Raw genomic sequence first — 26,806 nt, 5'->3', positions numbered from 1 at the left:
TGACCTTTACAAAAATCAATTTTTGGTTATGGTTATTTTCATTTGTAATTCCAAGCAAAAATTTGATTTTAAAATTAAAAAAAAAGAATTCTATTTGTTTTTGGATTTTTGGTTTTTGAATTAGAATTTTTGCATTTCAAAAAATTGATTGCTTTATACAATTTAATTTAATTAAATTATTAGAATGCAAATAAAAAGATTCTTTCTTTTTAATAAATTGGATAACATAGTGTGTATACATAAAAGGTGATTTTCATTCTGGCAATAGAAAATTTCAATTAATTAAAATTTCATAAAAATAATAACCTATATTCACATAAAATTCAAATGAACTTGTGGAAAATAAAGGTTACACTTAATATTGTTGACCTATTTATAAAATTCTAAGTAAATTTTATAAAATATTTTAAATTTTTTTTTGAAATGAAAAAATTTTCTGAAAACATATTTAATTATAACAGTTAAGGGTTGCTTATAATAAGAAATTTAATTTACATAATTGAAATACTACAACTCTGGAATGCATAAAAACTAATATTAGCGTTGAAATGACACACATTTAAGATTGGGTCAGTTTAACTTTAATCACACCTCATACACCTCATATAGTTGCATTTCTTCCTGCATAATAGAAAATTTTTACTAATATTTAACAATGCGGATTAAGCATTTACAAAACATTGACTGTCCTTTTTTGAACAGATTGACCTCAGCAATCCGAATTAGAACATTTCCTTAGAAAATTTAGCATTTCAAGTCGACATTATTTAAAATTTTAAATCAACATTGATTCTTAACTTAAATCTTAATTTTCATATTTTAATTAAAGAAAACTTTATATACTTTTCTATACAATTATCTTTAATTTTTTACTGTTTATAATACACATTAAAAATAACATTCATACAAAATTAATTTCTTTGGGTGAAAAAAAAAATTATTCTCATATTTTCATTTCATATATAAATACTAAACGCTCTCTCTCTCTATTACACAAAATCTATAATTAATCGATTTTCTTTGTTTCACAAAAAAAATAATATTTCAATTAAATTATTAAAAGATTACAAAATAATTTGCCACATTATTGAATGAAATATTGAATCCAACTTTGGAATTCATGATGAACATAAAGTTTTCTTATGACCAATACAAGAAGCATATGCCATACCATGTGGAATATAGTTTTGTTCATAAGAACCGGTGAATATATGTGCAAATGGTCCGCTTGCATAAACCTAAAATAATAAAATAATAAAAGAAATAAATTTAACTATCTTGCTAGTATTTATATTTTAATTAAATATTTTAGAAAACTTACGGGAACATCATCACCACCATGTGTTTCAGAATCCAATGGTACCATAGTTGGAAATTTATAATTCTATAATTAAAAAGAAAATTCAATAAAAATTTTTTTTCCTTTTGAAAATTTAATCAAAAATTTAAAGAATTTTCTTTCTTACCTTATCATGCATATTTATTTCACGTAAATTTCGACGTTTACCCAATTTCTCTAAAATATTCTTTTCAAAACCTGGTCCATTTGCATAACTTAATGTTGCATATGGTAATTCATCATCAGCCATTTGACCATTATTTATACCAAAAATATCATTTTTTCTACTTGAATAACCCGATATTGACATTGTATGTGAATGATCTGATGTAACAACAATTAATGTATCATCAACATTTGTACGTTCTCTAGCCAATTTAATAGCTTTATCAAATTCAATTGTTTCATCAATTGCAATAATTGCTTCAGTATTATGATGTGCATGATCAATACGGCCACCTTCAACAAATAAAAAATATCCTTTTTCTTTATTATTTGAATGTTCGAGTACATTTAATGCTTTATCAACCATTTCAGCTAATGTTGGTATTGTTTCATTATCAGCATCCAAATGAAATGGCATATTACCGGTGTCAAATAATCCCATAACAAATTCGGTGTCATTTGATAACTATATTTCAAAAAAAAAAATTGTTAAAAATTACATTGTTATTTAAAAAAACAAAAATTAAAAAAATTAAAAAATTGTAAAATTTAAATAAAAAAATTATTGTAGTTATAAAAATTATTATCCTTAGGAACATTTATTTCCCATGACAATTATTGTAAATGTATACACAATCATATTAAAAATATTAAACGTTTCATAAATATGAATGTCCTTAGGAGAAATTATAAAAAATAAACGTAATATTTAGTGGAGAAAACAAATTAAGCTTTAGTTAACTTAAGGATAGTAAAATTTCGCAAGTAATTCGGTGAAAATCTTTATGAACATTCTTGACAAATGATTTCGTAATTGTCTGATGTACCAGACGGCAATGAAATCGTGACCGAAGTGTGATTTTCAAAAGCCGGAACAACTTCTGCCGGTATCTTGGAAAGCCAATTTAATGGCAATCTAAAATGACTTAATTGAATTCAGATAGCAAGCGGAAAATTAATTTCAAATTCATTACCAAACGATAATATCGATGTTCTCGAATGATAGAAAAAAAAACATACTATTTTCAACTGTTATAGAAAACATTGAACTGGAGTGCTCATATTGGATAGAGCTACAGCATATGTAAGCACGAAAAATGAAATATCCAAAAGTAATTATAGATTAAGATAGATTTATTAAAAGAACTGTGCAGCTGCTGTATAATTGGGCTTACAACAACGGCCGATTTTTTACAAAAAGATTATAGGAAGGCCAAATTGCATAATAATTTCAATTGGAAGGTGACCAATTAATCATACTTTTAGCATCATACAGACAACTTAAGAAAATACTTAAAAAAAATTTTATGTAACCAAAATTTTTGAAAAAAATCACTTGAATGAACTCGTCGAAAAAAACACAATCAGGAATGACAACATATTTCTGTTCAAAATGGTAATTGCATTTTTTTCATAATTTAATCTTCTCTCCTTTTCTGAAATTATAAATAGATGGACAAATTGATGATACTCTTCCCATAACTGTGATTACATGGGAAAGAACCTTGTGACTAACAAATCCCCATTCAGTAATTTCAAAAATAACATAATAATAAAGTTTTGCTTCATTTTTTTTCTCTCTTGCTCCCTCAATTCCATTTATACCATACATCTTTATCTCAGACTCTCGCCATTATATTGTAGTGATGACTTAATGTTTAATGGCATGAAAGATTTGATATCAATAGAATAATGGACTTTTGATCGGCAACAATATGAACATTTCATTCGAGAACAAAAAAAAAATGCATGGAAAACAAAACAACAAAAACATTTCACTTCTTCCTTTATTTGTGAACTCTTTAACAAAAAAAAAAAACAGATTCAGCAAAGAGAAAAGAATAAAAAATATATTATGTACGGCAAACGGAAAAAAAGAACATACAAAAGACAAGGATTTCCAAATGAAATGAAAGGACATAAAAGTTCAATACAAATTAATGTTAGATTCATGAATATAATTCAGATGACCTGACTGTAATTGAAGTTCTGCTTTCCTTTTTGCTTTGTTTTTTATTATAAAAAAAAATTAGAAAAAAAAGTAGATATGGATCAAAGAATTCATAGTAAAATAACTATGTGCAAGGATATGCAATCAAATTTGTTTCAATATTTGAATTAGAATAACTCAAATATTGAATCGAATGACATCAATACAATGTACAATAATGCAATAATATGACAAAAAAAAACAATACAATGTACAAGAAATTAGAGGAAAACGGAGAGGCACATAAACTTAAAACTTTATAAATCATGCAAATCGAATGTCCGTTTTATTTAACGATATGCATCACATATATACGAATAAATTTTATTTATGATCTATGCATATTCATATTTGCAAATTACAAATAATCAAAATTGACTAAATTAAAATTTGTTAACCCTATCAAATATTTGATTATTTATTCGTTCCTTTGTATGGTAACACAAGATAAAACACTAAAACACATTTGAAACTAACTCCAACTTTGACTATCGAGAATAGTAGCTGCGTTAATTTAATAAGCGATTCGGTATGAAAAACTTTTACGATTTAGTTAAACTATCATTAAATTTTTCTTTAATTTTTTAGCCTGGAGGATTATTTAACAAAATTTACATTATTCGCCGTACCAAATTGCGGCGAATTCGCCACCTGAATTCAACAATTTAAATTGAAGAGAATTCAACAATTTAATGAACACAAATATATTCATTATTAAAAGAAGTGCGTGCTCCAAAAATTTACCGTACTGTAAAGGGTTAAAAAAATTTCTTTGATTGATGAAAATGTACAAAAACGGAATTTTGAATTTATGTTATTTGAATATAATCAAAGACTGTCATGATATACAATTGGGTTAATTACATAAAATATAATAAAATAATGATTTACATTTTATACAATAATGAAATTGCCTTTATAATGTTATGCTCTAATAAACAAATATGTAAATAATTTATATAGGTATGTATGTATGTTTGTGTATAGAATTGTAAAATATTTCAAAAAATTAAATTTCTGTTCCCTCACAAAATAGTGAATAATATTTAGTATATTGAATGTAGAGAATTGTACAAATAAAAGATAAAATATAATACTTATTCATTTTTAGCTGCTAAATTCCTTAATATTCAACTAAAACATCAAAATAATATTGTATAATTTACATGTTTGTATATACACATATTTTTGATTTATTGCCTCAGAATTTAGATTATGACAGAGAATTAATTAAACTGAATATCAAAAAAAAAAACAAAAAAAAATCCAAAACAATTTTTTATTTTTTGATTTGAACACAAATAAAACGGATAATATTTTAAAATTGTCCAAATATTTTGCAATTAAATAAAATTTTATTTTTTATTCGTATTCATAAAATAAAATTAAAATATGCATAGAAAAATTTTATATATGTATGTATTTACATATGTATATGTGTACAATATGCTTTTGAAATCAGAACAATTTCCACTCAAATTAAAAGAATTTAATAAAATATTTACTTAATTTGATTATAAAATTCTTGGAATAAAAATATAAAAATGAATTTTATATGTAACAATTTTTAGGTTTTTAAAAAAAGAAATGTCAAAAACAATTCAGAATATTGGGGCGAATTTGAAAATAAAATATTTTTTGGTTTTTTTTTAAAATTGCCTCTGTAACAATTGAGTTAATTGTATTATAACCGTGTAATGTTTCATCTTTTTTTAAAAAGAATGTTACATAGTAGAGTTATTGGGAATAGTTTTTAATTGTGACGGTGTGTTTTGTGGAAAAACTGTTATACAAGAATATAAACTAACCTTTAAATTTATAAAGTTACTTTTACCCGCAAAATCTCTACTATATAAACTTGTGCATAACACTTACAGTGTTATACGCATAAAATATTATATATTTTAAGTGTTATACTCCCTTAAATAAAATTAGAATAATAAGCCTACTATTCATATGAACTCTAAAATATTCTTCCCAAATTAAAAATGGATACAAATTCGAGAAATTAACTAATCATTCAAAATGTTTATGCCAAAGAAAAATTTATTTTTGTGCAGAAATCAAGTTTCCAAATAAAATTTCCAAAATTAATTTTCATAATTTGATAGTTACCTTTTAGCTATAAGTTCTATTCTTTCATACAAACAAAGGATTTCAAGTAGAAATTTGTATAACAAAATAATGCAACAAATATAACAAAAATTTCATTCTCATTCTATCTTATTATATTATTAGTGTATTGTTTATCTTTATCGATTTTAAGTCTAAAAATAATATTTAAAAAATGTTTTTATGTCTAAAGAGAAAATTTTTAAATCATATTTAATTTTCAAAAAATGATTGAAAAGTGTTGGATGCAATCGAGTAAAAATAAATTTAATAATTTCTAAATTCATGATAATTTCTAATATTTACTTGAGAAGAAATTAGAATTATTACAAATTACAAATCTGTTATAATTTTGACAATTCATACTCATATTTTGAATACTCACTTCTCAATTACATTAACATTAACAACATGAGATTGACAGATATTCATGTGAAATTTCAAATAAAATTTGAGAACAATGAAAAAAATTCCACATAATTTTATTGAAAAGCAAATTGAACCAAAAAAAAAAATAAATTAAAATGAGTGAAATTTAAAATTTAATTGAGTTTTGATTTCTCTCTCATAAAATAAATACCAAAGAAATTCAAAGAAATATTTTATAAACTTATTAGCCTAGAGAATTAAAAACTTTCTATATAGAAAATAGAATAGAGGATAACAAAAAATTGAAAAGAAAATTGTTAAAATATTGAATTCATCCCAGTAGGAAATTTAATTTATTATAAATAAATACAATAGAGTAAAATAATATGCAATGAAATTTTTTTCAAATATCATTGAAGCTCAAGTTGCTTTCCCACTTTTACACAATTTTTGAGGAAATTATAAATTAATATTAAAAAAAGATTATATTGTAATACAAAGATTATAAAAGATTATAATTGAATATAATTCTAATACGCCTCGATTGAAAATTTAATTTAAAATTATTAATATCAATGGAAAATCAGTTGGATTCAATTTAATTAAGTGCAAAAATAAACAAAATAGGAATAGACAAATAGGAATGGAAAAAATATGTAAGGCAAAGTGAAGAAATTCATGGTGTGTAAACGAATAAGACAAATTAAATTTACATTTAAAATGTTTCAAATTTCTAACGCAGCAGAACTACTAGAAATTGAATATTCACTAAAAATATTTAATAATTTCAGAACTATTTGAAATTAAGGCTAAATTAAAATAAAAACTTTTAAGAGTCTAATACCCCATTACGGAGTTTATGACTCATTTCACATCCAAATATTTCCTGCCAAAAACAGTAACAAAAAAAGAATCAGCATTGGAATTTAATTTTCATATATTTATTCGATAAGTATACTAAAATTATAAAACAGGCGTATAACACTTTGTTTCCAAAAATTTCTGCGAAAAATTCAGAAATGTAGTAATTTAAACTATACTCGTACTGTGATAATTTTTGTCTTGAAATATTTCGAATATTATACGAATACTACAGCTATAATTCAAATTTTTATATTACGAAAACTGTTATACATAAACAAATATGTAGTATTAATAAAAAAAAATCAACTGATATAAACATAGTCATGGCAATTACTTCCAAAAATAAATTAATTTTCTAATAAATTAATTGTTAATTAAAATAATAAAAATCAAGATAACATTCTCTATATATAATATTGTATATAAATCATTACATACATACGCATTTAAAAGATTATATTCTATATATGAATTTTTAATTTAAATTAAAATATTAAATTATTTTTAATATGAAATTTTAATAATATTTAATATAAAAATTACTAAATTGTGATCTAGATATAATTATACAAAAATTTTCTGAATTTAAGCAGAAAAAAATTTTAAATCAAAAATTAAGATGAAAATTTTTTATGAAATTCATATTTGTATATTTTGTTTTCCATCATGTAGTTTTTTTTTGTCATTATATTATTAAATTTATCATAAATAAGCTTTCAAATTATAATAGAAAATTTAACATTATTCATATACATACATACAAACATAAATAATTATTTCAAGTTTTCCTATATACATATTTAATTTTTAATGTAAAATTCATTTTTAATGATGTACATATAATTGTACGAGAATATTATACAATTAAAATAGCATTATTATAGAGAAACGAAAAATTTTCTATATTAAAAATATTCCATATTCATGCATGAATGCCATTATGTATATTATTATATAGAAAACGAATATACAATTACATTATGAAATTCTTGTCAAAGATAAAGATCCTATATACATATATATACATATAACATTATCTATTATGTATAGAAATCTATATTTATTATGCATAAATAATATTTTATACATGAATTTGAATAGGAAAATAACAATGACTATATCATAGTAATTCATTCGAAATACATTAAAAAAAAATAAAAGAATTGTTTCCTATGTTGCAATCATCTTTATAAATTCAATTGTAAATGCAATTCAGCAAAAATTACAACAGGATAATGTTGTATATTACATATACAACCACACATATATACAAGATCACGTACATGAAATAATTTCTTTATTATTCTACATATATATATATATGGTTTTTGTTCTTATATAACTTCTTTTCAGCATTATACCAAATAGAGTGTATCTGATATTATTTTCATTCTTACATTGAAAAATTTTTAATATTCATATATTTTTGATACTCATATACAAGTATAATACATGTGCATTTAGATGTAAATGTATAAGAATATTTTAACATGAACATTACCTTAAATAATTCATCCTTTGTTTCAACATATTTAGCATTGAATTTTGAATGCCTTTGTTTCCATTCATCAATCAAGTTAATATTGTCTCTACGTTTACCACTGTTACCTGTTATATCTTTTTGTGTTTTAGGTAAAAATTGTTCACGTCCACCTCCCATAACAACACGTAAATTATGTCCAACTGTATCATAAATTAACTGATGTGCAATATCACGACATAATAATGGATCACCACCATCAATATAAATATCATCATCACTTTCCCAAAACCGATTTGCTATATGTGCATAAATACCAGATGGTGATGCATGTGTAACTGATGTTGTTGTAACAAGTCCTATAAGAAAATTTTAAAAGAAAATTTAAATCAAAAAAAGAAAATTATATAATTACGATAAAAAATTAATGTATTTCTATGTTTGTATTTGTTATACAAAACAATAATAGTAATTTAGTAATTTTGAAAGAAAAATACTATATAATTATTTGTTTTCAATTTGATTTTGAAATAAACATGTTTTTTTTAGTCTTGTCTTTTAGTCACAAAAACTTGATCTAAGTATAATAACAATTTTATTCTGGAAAAAAATAATTATGTACATTAAAATGAGATTCGTAAGTGATCAAAAACTAAATTATGAAGACTGAAAAGGTCAAAATTATGACACTCACTCTGCTTCTCACTGTGTACCGAGTGACAGAAAAAAATAGAGGCTTGGGATCTCGTAAAAAAACATCCATCATACATAATTCGTAAAACTAGTCAAAAAAAACTAACCATTAATTTTGTTCCAAGGCTTTTTGAAATGACTATTGTTTTTGATCTAGCATCGCATCAAACTGAATACTAACTGTTCCAGAAAATAATTTACCTAACTTGATCTAGATCTTATATAATTATGAGCATATGAACCTACGAGCTCTCGAAATAAAGTTTTAATTGTCAACTAATCAAGCCCAACTAGAACCACATATGCAAGGGAACATACATCGTTAAGTCCGCCAAGCACATATACGCAACTGATTATATTATCACAAAATTTGACCTGTGTACGTCGACAATTATGTTATAATATAGTTTGTTATAATATCATAATTAATATGATCGCTTTCTAAATATATGTCAGATTCGTATACAACTTAAATTTCAAGTGGCAAAACTATTTTTCACTTTTTTTATCTCGTTTCTTTCTAAATTTACGGAATTAAGTCACCATTCAGCCATTTTGTTCCAGCTGTTGACAATTTTAATAGAAATTTTAAAATTTTTTACATGATATGTTGAAGGGAAATTAAAAAATTTAACGAGTAAAATAGATGAAAAATTTTTGGCGCCTGAAAACAACCAAAATGGCGCGTGTAATCGCAATGCCCCGTCTCAATGGCATTCTATATAAGTTTGCCTTACTTTTTTTGCGAAAATTCTTTAAATATTTATCATATATTTTACTTAATTATGATTATTTGAACTAATAATAAATCCTAAAATTAATTTTAATACATTAATTTGGGCGTTCCTTATATAATAATCCACCCACATAATTTTTATGGCTATTTGTTCACATGGATACATGATTTGTACATACATACGTACCTACATATAAATTTATCTCATCAGTATCTCTGCAATTTAGTTTAATGAAAATAAAAATTAAAATTGAAAATAAAATTTATTTTTAATTTTTTTCTTTAATAGCTCTCTGATAGTATTTAATACCCAATTAAATTTGAAAAAACAAATATAAAAATTTTTAATTCAATTTAATTTAATTTATATTTATTTTTAATTTAAAACATATTTTCATTTTTTTAAATCCTCATAGCCTCATAGCATATTATGGTAGGTACACAGGAACAAATTTATGTCTATGGTTTTTTGCATTAAACATTATAATCGTGCTGGCACTAGCTATGTACATATTTCCCTATATCAATTATTATTTAGCCAACATTAAGAAGACTGTATGAGACCTGATTTTTACAATAATTATTTCGCGTCATAAAAATTTACTTTTATAGGTGACGTCTTTGGACGTTTATGATAAAATATTTGGAATTTTTGTTTATGAACCGAAAATATCCCCCATACAGTTTATGGTTCAATAATTCTGTGTTTAAGCGAATTATTTGGCAATATTTCTTGCAATATTAATTGAAATTTCAAATAAATAAAAATTTTCATCCATTATGTGTGCGTATAATATAATTTTGCATGGGAACGCAAGCCATATTATACACTATTTTTTTTTGAAAATAATTAAAATTCGAATAAACCGCAGAATCATTAAATTCACCAATTCACTTCTACCCTTAAACTACTGTAATTTTCCACGCTAATTAGCGCTTAATATTCAGAAACTTTGTTCTAGAGTAAATAATGTGGCAACACTGAAGCATGTAAATGTTTTTTACTTAATATAGATAATTCACAATAGATAAATTGTTCCTTCATTCCATTAATATATAATGGTGGAAGGGGCTTTGGGTATTGAACATACGCTTGTGGTTAAAATAGAGATTTCAAAATTATTTATGTTTCTGGTTTTTTTGTTTCATTGCATTTTTCTACTTTTTTAAATTTTTTCTTTCATTTTCCATTTTTACTGCTTCATTATAGTATTTTGAATAAATTTATTTTTCTTTGTTCTTCTGATTCTTTATTTTGAATTTCAATCGCAATTTTTCTTTTTTTAAACAAAAGTTTAATATTTAAAAATTTGTGCTAAAACAGAAAGATAATTTGGCGGACTAATTTCTTAAAGAATTTATTTTGGAAAAATTTCAAATACTGTTCAAAAGTCTCAAAGTTGAAATCACAAAAAAGACTGCGAGAAACCTTCTTCATAGAATGTTAAGCAGTAAGGCGTATTTTCCTCCAAAATAGCAAGAAATGTTTACACAATGGTAAGCCAACATCAAATATTGAACTTTAATTGTTATTAACTGAACTGAGCTATTCCGCTAAGCTAAAACTACGCTCAATTTAATCTAACCAACACTTTATAACCATTGTCTCGCCAATATTATTAAATATTTTAAGCGCCAAGAAGTATACACGAATAGATATTTACATAAGTAAGCACCTAAACGATAAATAGAAAATTCTACTGTTAACGTTAAAAAATCAAGCATTATTTTTAGATTAAAATCTCTTTTATTTTACATACTACTACACCTATACATTTCTTTTTTCTTGCTAATAACAATTACCAGGAGGATTTATGGAAGAATTAGCAAAGTTGAAAATTAAATTTCTGATATCCACCTAAGGGAAAGAAAGTGATGGTATGATATTTAGTTTCTTCCTCGGTTTTAATACCACATTTTTCTGCCTCTATTATTTTCTGTATTATAGAAAAGGAAAACAGACAATAAAGTATAACCACAGGAATAAGAAGAAAATTAAATAAATAATTAGTAAGAAAGAAATGAATCCAAACACAGGATCGTCAATAAAATATTTTCATGCAAAATATACAAAGAGCTATATAGAATTTTTTGTATATAAAGATAATTATACATACGTTATATATGTATGTATTTTATTTAAATTTATATACGGTTTTACACTATTACAATATAAAATAGCAGGTGCCAAATTGTTTTAGACAAGAAAATAATCAAATATTATTTGGTAGAGAATATTTTTGTCTATTAAAATAATTAAAAAATCAAAATTTGAAAAAAAAAATTATTATTATTATTTTACTAATTATTTATTTGATAAATTCTTTATTATTCTTCTATATAATTAAAAAATATCCTGGTATTATTTTTGAATTAAAAATACCTTTGAAATATACAAGTATAAGAATTTTGAAATTATTAATGCTTAAGATCCTTTCATATAATATTTACTAAATTAAAAATAATAATTTAAAATGAAAATTTAAAATAAATTTTGAAATCAAATAGTATAATTTCTGAAATTATTAGAAATTGAACTTCTTTAATACGGCATTCAAATGCTTGACCAAATTATCAAAGCTATTAGTTCTGATCTGAAGCTAAAGGACTTAAAATGTAATTAAACTGTTATACATAATAGTAAGCAAATTATTAAAATCTTATTAGAATGGTAACAGATGGAATGGAAATCTTATTGGTTTTCAGCAGCAATTTATTGTAAGTCTTATTGCACATACAGTATGTAAAACAAATTATTCAAATTATTCAAACACAGACTTTTGTATGTGCATAAATGAAATGTAGTATATACGCAATGAGAATACCTCAAAAAAAATTTAGCAACTTAATATATTATAAATTGTTTAAATATTGACCATTTATTTATAATTAATTATTCCAATTAGAAAAATTTTGTAAAATAAAATAATGAAATTTTCTAATGATTTCATGTACACATAATTATAATAATAAACTATAGAATACCTTAATAGTCAATGTAAAATTAAAACGAATTTATTTACCCTTTTTTAACATTTTAAAATTATTTTAAAATAAACACACAAATACGTATGTATATACATAAATTTTAATAATATCAAATGACTCATTAGTATTTAATTTTAAAAATGTTTTAATCCTTTAAAATGAAACTGAAATCATTTTGTATTTAAATATAATTACAAATTTATATACATAGCATTATTGTATGACAATATCTATATAACACATTTGAATAAAAAATTAATATTGAATAGTCTACCTATACATATAAAGTGTACTTGTAATAATTAAAAATGTTCGGATACGTTTATATGAGAGACACACATAAATCGTTTATGCAGTAAATTAACAAAAATTTAGCATAGATAATATTGGTAATGGCAACTTTAAGATATTGGAAGTTGGAACACAATGTATTTGATAAAGTTTGTGAGGAGAATAACAATTTTATAACTGAATGAAATATCACTGTTGTAAAATAGAAATTATATGGGTATAGGCGAATTTATTTCATTATGAAAGTTGTATCACATATGCAAGACTATAATTAATGAGATGTCCCAAAAATTTCATCCAAAATCGAGCACATTTTTGTTTTTAACAATTTTACACCATTCAACACGAATTTATTAAATTTGAGAGTACTTTTTAGTAAAAAATTTTTAGGAATTAATTAAAACGTGTATAGAATTAATTTTCCTTGATAATAAAATTGGAAATTTTAAAATCTTCAGAGTGAAACGTCGAAAGTACATATACATCTGAAAATTCCATAAAACTTCACGATTTAATATTCAGCATGAGTGTACAGATAAATGTTGTATATGTATTACAATTTATAAATATATATTTAATTCGTGTTATTTCTCAATTTTACTAATACCTTTTAACAATTTCATAATACCTTTGAAATATAAATGTATTAATTGCAGAGTTTATCATTAGATAGTAATATTGCTTTCATATATACAACAATTTGTAAACAGACCATTCATTCATTAATACTTTAATACAAATGGAAATTTAAGTGTCTACATTAACAATTTATATCCTCAATTAAATCTACTTATATTGAAAAAATCTATTTGAGAAAACAATTGTTTGAATTTTATAGCTTTATTTTTGCGAAATAGGCATAATTAGTCAGAATATTTCCAAATATCCAAGAATTGATATTTTCAAAATTTTTACTATCGCAGTTGTATAAAATGTCATTAGCTAGCACACGAGTTTGTTACTAAATCATATTTGCATAATAATTATTGGCAAAGTTGAGACATGGTTCAACATCAAAATTTCTCCTATAATACCCGTATGTAAAACTGAAATTTTTCAAAATTACCCCAAGCCATTTAAATTTCATATACAAAACAATTTTTTAATGGATAAGGAATTCAAATTATCTAGTGCTACTAACTGAAAATCTTATATGCTAAAAAAAATTTTCAATTATACCTATAATCATAAATATTAGAGACTCTGGTTTCAAACTCATATACACAATTCCACTTAAATTCTTTACTCAAACTCACTTTCCGCAATATGGATGAATTTTTCACAAATGCTCCTGTAAAAGAACAGCATTCAATACACTCGTTTAATATAAAATGTCCTTTTATACAAAATATTCATTAATGTTTTATAAAATGTCCTTTAATTTTAGCATATTCCAATAAAAATAAAAATCATTTCTGTCGCATTAAATATGAATTAATAAGAAAAATAAAACCTAGAAAAAAAAATTTTATTTTTATTTCCCAATTACATTTTTTTCTAATTTTTAATCGATGTACAGGCTAACTTTCCATAATGCTATTTAATTTATTATATCAACTAATTTCTACGATATAGATCTATATGTGTTCTATAAAATTTGTATATAAAGATATATATATATAATTTGTAACAAAAAATATAAAAAAATTATTGGAAAATTTGTGTACAAATAAATTTACATACAGAAATTGAGGAGATCATTTTGAATAAAAATGTAAAAACATATAATACAGTTCTAATAACGGTTCGTATGTAAAATATATTTGTAATAAACATACCATATATGTATGTATGTGCGTACATTTGTCGGAATAAAATTTTTATTTACGTATCATATGCATATGTACACTATTTATTTTTTTTTATTGAAAAGCCAATTAAAAATTAAATTCATTGACGCTTTCACAACCATTTAAAATATTATAGTACGTACATATATGCCTAAATGTATAAAACTATAATATATGAAATGTGTGGCGGCTGCTATTTCTATACAACTACGAGTACCAAATAGAAATCAAAGCTAACACGTTGCAAAACAATTTTTAATAATTCTCAAATAAAACAAAATAAAAACGGAAAAATTATCTTAATACCTTCATGAAAATCTCTTCGATACACAATAATTATGTACATGCACAATATACGTGCACATATTTACATATACATATATATATGCTGTATTCTTTACATCCTATCTATTTTATTTTCATAGCTATTATATTCCTCTTTTTTATCCTTTTTTTTTTTAATATTTTCCTATTTTAACTACCTTATAGCTATTTTTTATGTATATATTCCTCTATATTAAATTATAGTGCCTGGCAACAATCCACTGCATATTACAATTTGTAATTCTTTAAATGAATGGTAACTAGAGCAACGGTAAAATTGTATACATACATATTTGTAAACATGCATGAGCAAAAGTACGTAGAGCAAAGCTAGTTTTTATTTAAATTTTATATTTCCAGTTTCACAATACAAAAGAAATAAAAAAAAACGGAAGGGTGTACAGGGACAAGACTATTTCTGAAAATTCAAATTACAATGCTTAAACTACTGGGCAAATTATGGCTAAATTTTTAAATTCGTAAACACTTACATTCAATATTAACTAGTTTTTATTATTAAATTTTCATAATGTCCCCAAAATATTAAATTTCTCTCTTGAAGGACGATCTTATTCAAAGCGCTCTTTTATAAATTAAAAAAAATAATTTGTTGAAATAAAGCATTGTTTAAGACTTAATTGAGCAGCAAGTTTAAATTAATTAGTATAGCTTTGATAAAATTTTCAAATTAGAAGACCTTGGGATCTAAATTGTTCATTTATATCAAATACTTAACATTTCTCTTTACATCTATTTGTGAAATCAAATAAAGAAAATGATCAAATATACCAAATTAAAAATTGGTTTACTATAAAAATAAGGCTGCATTATAAACAAACCGAAAGTTGGACTAATTCTGCCCTATATTATAATTTAAATCTAATGTCTCGAAGTCAAATGTACATATTTTATATTAAGAAGGACCTTGTATTATTGTATTATAAGCACTATTATATGCATATGTATATACATATTTTACGCATATACATATATTAAAATTTTGTAACACGAATATTTCCATTTTAAAGTAATTAAACTTTCATCCTAAAAATTTTACATTCATATAATGCATGTATGCATATTATCCAATTAGTGTTTCAATAGTAATTCTTATATACAACAATATCTCTATATATAGTCATATTCAAATGCTATAAATATTAAATATATGTAATAATATGGAAACTATAACATGTATAGTACACTATGCCTAGCTACAAAATAATATCTTATATATATTAATATATTGTTATAAACACTAACCTGTCGCCATTCCTTTCTCTTGAGCCCATTGAGCTATTGAAGGTGCATGATATGCTGTATTATTTTGTGCTTTACAATCATTAACATCAACTGCAGCTGATACACCAACAGTGGCATAATTTCCTTTAACACCACTTAAATATGCAGTTGCTGTACAAGCTGAATCAGCTACTTGGGTATTAGCACAATATGTCTGTATAATATATGTATTTATTATTATGATTAAAAATGAAACAAAATAATATGTAATAATATAAATACAAAAAGAAATATAAATAAAATAACTATAATAATATTAAAAAAAATGGAAAAAAAAAAAAATTAAAAACGGAAATAATATCTCTATAAAATACCAGGATTTTAATATATACTATAGTATATTTATATACATAAGTATACACAAATATTTGTTCATCCTTATATGATAGCATTGTTCTTTATACAAAAAATAAATAATAAAAAAAAAATAAATAAAAAAATTATATCCAATGAACATTGGGTTAAGAGGACAAAGACATAAATTTATAAAACATATCCAGGAAAACAACCAGCAACAACCAACAAAAATAAAAATGAGAAAAATAAAAGCAGAGAAAAATACTCGATAATGGTATTAATTGATGTTATTGGTATTTTTCATACCAAAAATGTATTGATAATTCTTACCACAAATACATATTAGAATATAAATTTTTCAGAAAAATATAATAAATTATAAATTTTTTATATAATTTTAAAACACTTGTGCTTTAATTTATAAGAAATAAATTTTAAAAATTTAATGAAAATATTAATTTGTAAAATTTTTAAATTAAACTGACATAATATAAAAATATTGCATATATTGCGGAGGCATTCTATCATGACGTTTCATATTTGAGAGAATTTTGTTTTGATCTCTTTTTGTAATTTCAATTTTGTAATTTGACAAGAGTTTAAAATTTTGTTTTAATTTCTCATTAAAACGAAAATATGAGCAATGTTCAAAATTGTATTTGATCAAAATTAAAATTTCCCAAAAAAATTCCTGATATTTATTGATTATTATTAGAATTAAATTTAAAAAAAATATTGATTTAGTTTGGTTCCTACTGCATTCAAATTAAACTAATGCATATAAAATATTTATTTATAGTAAATGTAATACAAACTGCCCAAATTGCTTAGAATTCGAGAAAATTAAGCAGTTTCAATAATTTATACAAAATTTTGTTTGATCGGTAAAAAGTTGAAAAACAACTTTATTTCCTGTATATTTTAAGATATACAAAATAAATTTATAAAATTAATTTGAGTGATATCGTCAATAATAACGGCTTTTAATTATCATTTTAAAGCAATTAAATTTTTAAAATTGATATTTTAGTATAGAATATTGTAGCCCGAGGAAATATTTTAATCAATAAACTAAAATTTAAATTAAATACATTTATAAAAAAAAAATTCCATTTTATTTTTAAACATTTAATTTTATACGAGTATGTATAGTAAAATTTACCTTTGATAATCCAACGTATGGAAATTTTTCAAAATAAAATTGACTTTCTTCACCACCCATATAAATACGACCAGCTGTTATTGTTGGTAATGATAAACCATCACCCAAAAATAATATTATATTTTTAGCTTTATTTAAATTTAATTGATTTTTTTTCAATTGTTCTGCCAATGTATTTTGACCGACTTCATTCCAATAATCACCACTTTCTTCAGCTGGTGGAGGTTCAAAGCTAATCATTGGCATAGCACGTGTGTTTCTTATTCTATCATTTTGTTTTAACATTAATCTTAAACGTGGATGTGCTATATTATCATTATATTCTGAAGAAAAAAATAAAAATATAAAATATTTTATTATACAATTTGAAATAACAAAATTCAAAGTGACTTTTAAATAAAAAATGTTAAAAATTTTTTTTTTTTTTTTTTCAAATTTTGTTTCAAACAAATTGTTAATTTGTAATGAAACTCTTCAATTACTGAAATTGCAATAGTACAGAATATTCCGATTTCTATCCGGTTTCTTTCAAAAACTAGTTATTCCAGGTCTTAAGTTAAAATTTAACTTTACTTAGTTTAAATAAAGCTTTATATTTTCTGAAATGAATGAGTACGTTCTAAAATTTTTAACCCAATAGAATAAAAATATCAAAAACCAAATAAGATGCATAATTTTTTCTTCGCAATTCTTTATTTAATTTTAATAAATTCTATTTCGAACCACTGAATTATTTATTTGTTAATTTTATTTATTAATTAAGTAAATTTACACTTTCCTGAAAATTGATTCTAAGAACCTATGAACCTCAACTATACATCAAGCTTCCTAAATATTAAATCTAATGACTCAACTTGATTTTCAAACCAGAAATTTTATTTCCTTCCTAACTCACTCAACCTATTAATATTGGTCCTATTTTCTTAATTCTATTCTTTAAACGGAACTTAAGTTTTACATATTAGTTGTATTAACCAAAACATATATGTATTAGGAATAATTACTTAAATGAAACTAATTTTACTAAAAATATATAGAGCTTAAGTATTAGGTCTTAATTCAGTGATAATATTTCCAATCATTCGCATAATAGTATAATTTTAATCAAATGAGTTTAATAATGAATGAGGTGATTTTTAAATAACATAATTATAATAGACAGTATAACAATTAAAAACAGAAAAAAATTTGCTATTTTTATATTAATGTTTTAATTGTTATTATCTGTCGCCCTCATAAACTTCGGAATGAATAACAATAATTTATAATTTTTAAGAATTATTTCCGAAAATAATTCTAGATTAACAAAAAAAATTTACAATTTAATTAATGAAACTGACTGAGCAATTAAATTTATATTGGGGATTTTAATATTTTCACTAATAATAATCTACTAATACGTACGAAAAACTCTACATATGGTACATGTTTTTGGGTTATACAACAAAAGAAAGACCATTTTTCGAGTAAATTTTTTTAAGTACAATAAAAATAGAAGAACTTTTGTGTATAATAATTAGTTTATTAAATCTTCTTTGAAGAAATTACTTAATATTTTTAATAATAAGAAATATGTAGAAGCTCACTAATAAATTGCATTAAAATTTGAATTAAACCAATTCCAACTACAATATTTTCAGTCACAACTAAAATTTTAAGAAACTGGTTTGTACTTACCATCATAATGTGCATGTAATAATCCAAATAAAATAAAACATATAAATAAACTTAAAAAATAAATTTTATTTTTGATCACATTATTATTATTCGTCCTCATTTTTAGTGCTTTTATTCTAAATTTTTTCACAATTTGATTAATATATTTTTTTTATTTAATAATTTATATTTATTTAATTTTATAATGAAAAATTATTTATAACAATAATTTTGTTTAACTATTTAAAACAATAATTAAATTAATTTTTTATTACAATAAAATAATATTCGTAATTTTTGCAAAAAAAAATTAAATATTATTTTATAATTAAAAAATTTTATAAATTTTTTAAAATATTATTTTTCATGTTTCTTTTTAATAATTTTTAATTTTAATATTTTTATTAATCACACAATTATTTTCTTTATTAAATTTTTCAAAACAAATATAAAAATATGTCAACTAAGCTCATCATTACACATCGTTCTATTAACAACTGATCATTAAAATCAATTTTTTTCGAATTTTTATAGGCGATCATGTTCTCATACATATATATACACATATACATGATATACTATACATAAGACACATGCATAAGAATACAAAATTTTCAGAGAGACAACTAGTGTTCAGTAGCGGTAAGATTATGTATAAAATCAAAATTTTATATAATAAAAGAACAGTTAACACTCATGTATAACAATATGTACAATATAAAAAAGAAAAAAAAAATAGAAAAGTCTAAAGTCTAACTTTTGTTATGACTAGATGTCAATATTCAGATTATTAAACTATAAAATGTGCATATATACATTCATATACATATGTTTTAAATATATTATATAGTTAGGTACCTACAGAAAAATGTTACAACTTATACAGTACCCGATCAGGGAAGAACATAATAAAATTTCTTGGAAAAAGGAATTTAAAAGAAAAAACCTTGATAATATGAATTGCCAAAGTAATTAAAAGCATAGCTTAATAATATTGTGTGTGAGAGTTTCAATTATTCAAATTGGAATTACATAGTTTCAAGTTAAACACGAAACAGCTCTTAAATTTTATAATTAATGTTCTCCTATACAAAAAATCAAAGACAGAAATTTCGAATATTGGTAATTGTAGTTAAATATTTGTAATTTTTTAAATAAACGAAAATTGGTTTCATCATAAAATTTCTAAAACATATGTGATGTGATATGAGAAGCTAATTAACCGGGCCGTGTTATATGTATTTATTCATGTACATTCTCCCATGATATTTGCAAGTTTGCAACTTTCCAATAAAATTCTACCACAGCGTTAAATGTCAAAATATGAAAGTTTAATTTGCTCACTGATATTTTCGGTACGAGTAATAACTAATAACCAAATAATAAATCTCATATTTCTTCTGCTAGCCTATAAAATTTAGAAATTCTTTAATAATACACAAATAAATAATTTTTATTTATTTAACTATTCGGCCTACTGTGGCAAATAACACACAATAATCCAAGATCCACCACATATTCATAAGGTAGTCTGCATACAAAACTTTTAAAGACTGATAACAAGAATAAAATTTGTTGGTAATTTTTGTTTTCTTTATTATTTTATTTAAATAATCTTTCCCCCAAAAAGCATAATCAGTCAGCGTACGAGTATAAGAAAAACTATGTTTCTCTTATTTTTATTTTTCTACATTTCATGATAACAATGTTATATTATTATAAATATGTACATATGCATAAATAAACAAAATAAGTAAATAAAATTATTACAAAAAAAATTATTTTTTACAAAATTAATCGTAGAGTACTTTGCCATCAAAATTTAACACATTATTGTTAATGTGCTAACTAAATGGTAGATTTGAGAAAAATTTTAATAATAATTACATACAAATTATCAACAAATTATTAGAAATTTTGGGTAATTTAATTGCATTTGTAAATATAACAAAAATTAAATTGGAAAGTGGAATAATATTTTTGTTTAACAGGTGAAATCTAAAACGTTCAAGTCAAGGTTACTTAATTGATTACTATTAAATAATTTTGCGATTCAAATTAGGAATTTTACTATGGTGATTATGTAACATTTTTTCTTGTATAAGTAAACAGATATGGTATGATCCTCGTTTATAAATACAAACTGCGATTACATCTAAATTTAATTTAACAGACAAAATTTAATTACAAAAGATATAAATTTTATGATTTTAGTTCTATATGTCCTCGATAAGAAATACTACAGGAAGCACTTAGTAGCGAGAACTGTTGTTCAACTCCCTTAGGGATGTCTCCAGTTTCATACTTGGGACGAGGATATTGTATAGTTGGAGGCGTGGGGAGGCTACAATAAATCGCGAATGGCTGCGAAATGGTGACCCAGAGGACAGAAAGGAAATGTATGTACAATATAGGAGAAATTCAAGTACTAATAGTAAATAAATAAGCAGCGGGGTCAAGAATAGAGATAATGCAGATGCGGAAACAATTAATAAAGACGCAGATGGAAAACAAAATTGAGTCAATATAAAACTTGCACATTCGAATTGAAGCTATGCTTTAATTAAACCATAGAAAATCATTCCAAATGCTTTAATTAAACCAAAAATATCATTCTGTATACATAAAATTTGAAATTTCTAGAAGTTATTAATTGATGTTTACTAGTTTTTTTTAAATCAAAAATAAATATTGAATCAAAATCTTAAATTAAAAATCAAAATTTTAGCAATTTGATTCTAATTATGCAATTAAATTGAGCTGTGAAGTACCTTCCAGTTAAATTTGTTAACTTATAATTACCACATTTCATATACATGTACACATATATGTATGTACTAACGATAATTGAATTTTTAAATAAGTATATACAAAGTTCTTGAACATTTAAAATTAATTACGATCAAATTAAAATTTATTTGCAACTAAATTACATAAGTATATTGAATCATTATTACTCTTTCACTAGAAAAATATTTTGTAACTTTAATTCTAGATTATTTTCCACTATATTCATATAATTTAATTAGATAAGACTTCAACTAAAACCAAAATCCCAGAAATAATTAAGTGATTTTTCAAATAATAAAATGCAAATTACATAATTTTTAATCTAATTATCTAATTGTTATAACCAAAAAAACTGTACATAGACGTAATCGCTATATTACGATTACATTAATCGCATCCCCTTCAATTAAAGATTACAAAATACTGTAATATTATGCACGTATATCAAAATAAGATTAAGTAGCCTACGTTAACTAGTTAATACTCGAGCAAAAAACAAAAGCAAGGAAAACAGGCAGAACACAATTAATGAAAGATTACGACGTCTCGAAATGCCTTCCATCTTTACGAAAGTTTATAAAAAATAATAATTTACTTCAACTTCTAAATCTGTATTATCATAAAAAAACAAAATAAAAGTAGTAATATTTTTACAATTTAATGAAATTATTTTATAATCACGTGAATAGCGTACGCTACCATACAATTCATAAGCAAGCTAACAAATAAATTACATTAAACCTAGTGTTATCAGTAAATATTTCACGTGTATATACCAAAAATTTACAAGCATAAGCGCATTCTACATTTCGACTATATTATTATTTATTTCACAATATTTTATATAAATTTATGAATCAGGTTTAAGATTTTGATATTAAAAATAAAAAATTAATATTTATTTAATCTAAAAATTTAACCTGGGTTAGACTCAAATTATACATGCGTACATTATTCTAACAAAAAATATATTAATTTTCTGTGCTAAATTAATAATTTTTTTCAAAATAAAGAACATTATAATTAAGATTTTTCTTGTAGGAACGGGCTAGATCTGAAATAATCCAAAATAGGCCGATAAAAGTGAAAAACGATGTATAAAACACAATATAGAATTCTTAAATAACGTCACACTAAGACTTACTTATAAGTTTATACAATTAATTCTCTTGTTTTTAATAAAAAGAGAGTTTAAAATAATTTAATCTCAATATATATGAGTATACACACACAATCCACAAAATAGTTGAAGCCAATTTCCTTCCATACTTTTGCTTATAGATTTTTAATTTAAATGGTATCTGACTTTTGACTGTAATAATTTGGAATCCGAGATATTAGCCATGAAATACTAATTAATTTAGCATAAATCTATGCATTTAATAAGATAACTCACTTTTATAAATATTCTAGGATGGAGACCCAAATTGACGACGTAATGTTCGAAAAATGTCAGAATACATAAAGCGTTGTGGGCGGATTCGGTAAAGATTCCAATAATTCAATTACAATGATTCGCATTCGTTTCTGTATATTTTTTTTAACATACCCTTTGATTATTAGTGTATAAACAACTTTGTCGGTACTATTTATAACAACATGTCAGAATCAAAAATTGATAAGAGAAAAAACAGTATAAATAAATGGCAATATATGTATGCATATTCGTAATAAAGAGAGAGTCTTTGTATTACAACTGTAAACAAAAGATTAGAAAATAAACAAGTAACCAGAAATATGTTGTAAAGCTGTAATTCATTATTGATTACTAGGTATTAAAAAGCTTTGTAATAAGGAAGACATTTTATACTATCACTGCAAAATAATTGTTCAAATAAATTGCAATTGAATGTTACAATTTTTGTAATCAACCCGGCAAACATTTTTCAGTTTTGTGAAGATAAAAATAAAAATATGATAGATTAATGCACAGCAACAAGTTCGAATTTTTTAGTCAACAAACAATATGTCACTAGCTTATAACTGAAAAATATTGTGCAACTTTTCGCTAACAATATGTTAATAGACGAAGACTCTAAATGCTTTTCTAATGCATTAAAGTGTGAACGCCTTTCAACACTTAGTTTCATCTGAAGGTTACATTTACTACAAATCATTAAATTCTTTGATATTTCCATTCCTTTTGCCAATTTCTAGCATACATGTATCGAATTTTAACTGCTTTTAATTGCGATTGTCGTATTAATATCAAAGCTTCAAAAAATGATGCAATATTATTCTGATTTTTCAAAATTTTTATACTTACCCACGAACACATACTTTTGTACGTTAATCTATTGCAAAATTTTTTTTTATTAATATAATTTGTTTAAAAATAAAATGAATCAAAATTTAATTATCACATAAAAATTACTAATAAATTTAATTAGGTTAAAAAGCACTTAGCAAAAGCTTCAAGCTTGACACATACTTTTGTCATCAATGTCAAATTTTGAAAATGACATAAATATATCAATAATCTATTGTAGCACCCAATATTTTTTATGTGAATTTTTAGTGTCCTTCCTTTCATATTTAAATGTCAAATTAAAAAAAAAAAGCATACTTTGCTCTTCTCTAATTGTTCACCGACTTTACTCCAACAAATATCTTAAAGTGTGACAAAATATTCTTTAGAAAAACAAAGCCAGGCATACCCCGTGTAAAGACACACAATAACATGTTTTTATGCACGTTTTGTGTTAATTAGATTTCCTTGCAATTTATAAACATCTATTCATAAACAAATACAATCCATTAATTGTGTCAACAAAGAGAAACACAATATCAGTTTAATGAAAATTATCACACCTATTAATTTTTATTTTGCTATAATTTTTTAATTTCAATTGAACTCATAAATCATAAATTTTTATCAAATCTTTAAACTAAGGAATATTTTTTTTTGTCCTTGCCATAATATTGTAGAAAATATGCACACACAATTCATTATCTATGTACGTAAATTTATAAATTGTTATCACAAAATGTGTCTAAAAATAGGTTAAACAATTAGATTTTGCAATTTTATATAATTAGAATTCTTTTGTGATATAATAAATCAAAAAGGTAAGTTCATTGTAACTGGGTGACTTATAAAAATAAAAAGTAAAAAGAAAATCTGATGTGGTCAGAAAATAACCGACTGCAATGTGTATTGTCTAGTTTAGCCAAACTGTTACAGAAGATTATTGAAATGACTTTTAAAAACTTCCTTTCAATTTTATGGGAGTTAATCACCTTCTAGCTAATGTAGATGTGACTCTTAGCATGAGTTAGTTTGTGCCATCCGAATTCCCTGAAAAGTTCATCAGTTTCAGTAACAGCCAGAACTCAAATATTAAATTTCAATCAATTAGTTTCATAAATATTGGTTCGTTGTTTTACCACTCCCGAATTTAAAAAAATAAATTTCAAAGAAATTTGTTGACTATGTCTGTTAATTGGCGCAAAAATTTAAAATCGGCCCGCAAAAAGGTTCAATTTCCGGGGTTGATCAATCCGTTACATAGCCAGAGTAAACTCACATATAAAATTTCATCAAAAAAGTTTCAGCCAAACTTGACAAACATCTCTCCAAAAATAGTTAATTTACGGAGAATCACGCTCCTACCGAAAACTCTACACCCGAAATTTGGTGCCATCACATCACCTCTCGTATTGTATACAATGTGGTCGGTACAAATTATTATTATTATTTTAAGAATATTTTTAATTTATTATACAAAATATGCAATTTTAGATTATACACATAGGTCGACAATTTTATTATTGATGTTCTATTCATGTTTTTAGAAAATTTATGAGATTATACAATCAATTTTTATGTTATGATTTAAATTAAATTTATATATTTAATCTTTTTGTATAATATTTAAATTGATAATTTTAATAATTATTTTCAATAATAAAAACATAGTTCAATGGCTGAAATCAATTTGATATGCGTGTAACGTAAAAGTACTTAAGTTAACGCGCGCTACATGGTTTTTGTGTACAAGTTTGACTATTTGATTGAGCTTTTTCAATTCATAAATTAAATTATTTTACTCCATAAAACTTAGACCACGCTAACTATACAGTAGCTTTCGCCGAAAAAATTATGATTATTTCTACAAGTAGACTGCACAATAGCACAAAGTTCAGCTATTGCAAATTGTGGAAAAATGATGAAAAATACTACAAATGTGAAACAATGGATATTTTTGGACATGCAGTTCTTTGAGATTAGAACTGCTAAGCTGAGCATGTTATTAGTGCAAATTAAAAAATAAACGAAATAATTAAATTCCACGTTAAATAGTTTTTTAGACTTAAATAAAGACAAAGGAACTAAAAAGCAATAAAATTCCAACCAAAGTTCTATTCGCACTTTAATACTCGTACAAGAAGAAGGCCTGCGAATTGTTCTGGTAATAAATGCAAATTTCCTGCTTAAATGAAATATACCTGGAAAAT

General features: G+C 23.5%; 1 protein-coding gene across 1 annotated transcript; it reads right to left on the bottom strand.

Annotated features, from left to right (window-relative positions):
* Nucleotides 1–839: 839 nt before the first annotated feature.
* LOC129611697 (alkaline phosphatase) lies at nucleotides 840–19,734 on the bottom strand. The gene is made up of 7 exons (XM_055524968.1): nucleotides 19,580–19,734; nucleotides 17,903–18,225; nucleotides 16,405–16,597; nucleotides 8,341–8,678; nucleotides 1,467–1,970; nucleotides 1,322–1,384; nucleotides 840–1,238 (listed from the first exon to the last, which is right to left on the bottom strand). Exons 1-7 carry the CDS (start codon nucleotides 19,677–19,679, stop codon nucleotides 1,119–1,121), a joined length of 1,641 nt encoding a protein of 546 aa, XP_055380943.1. The 5' UTR covers nucleotides 19,680–19,734; the 3' UTR covers nucleotides 840–1,118.
* Between the last annotated feature and the right edge of the window lie 7,072 nt (nucleotides 19,735–26,806).

This window comes from Condylostylus longicornis, unplaced genomic scaffold (assembly GCF_029603195.1).
Source record: "Condylostylus longicornis isolate FDR11 unplaced genomic scaffold, ASM2960319v2 ptg000055l, whole genome shotgun sequence".
Lineage (NCBI taxonomy): Eukaryota > Metazoa > Arthropoda > Insecta > Diptera > Dolichopodidae > Condylostylus > Condylostylus longicornis.
The sequence above is the reverse complement of the archived record's forward strand: the minus strand, read 5'-3'. Positions and strand labels throughout refer to the sequence as shown.

Coding starts and splice junctions, on each gene's coding strand:
- LOC129611697 (XM_055524968.1), bottom strand. CDS start 19,679: ATGAGGACGAATAATAATAATGTGATCAAAAATAAAATTTATTTTTTA. Junction 18,226..19,579: donor ATTACATGCACATTATGATG/GTAAGTACAAAC, acceptor TTTTTTCTTCAG/AATATAATGATAATATAGCA. Junction 1,971..8,340: donor CAAAGGATGAATTATTTAAG/GTAATGTTCATG, acceptor TTTGAAATATAG/TTATCAAATGACACCGAATT.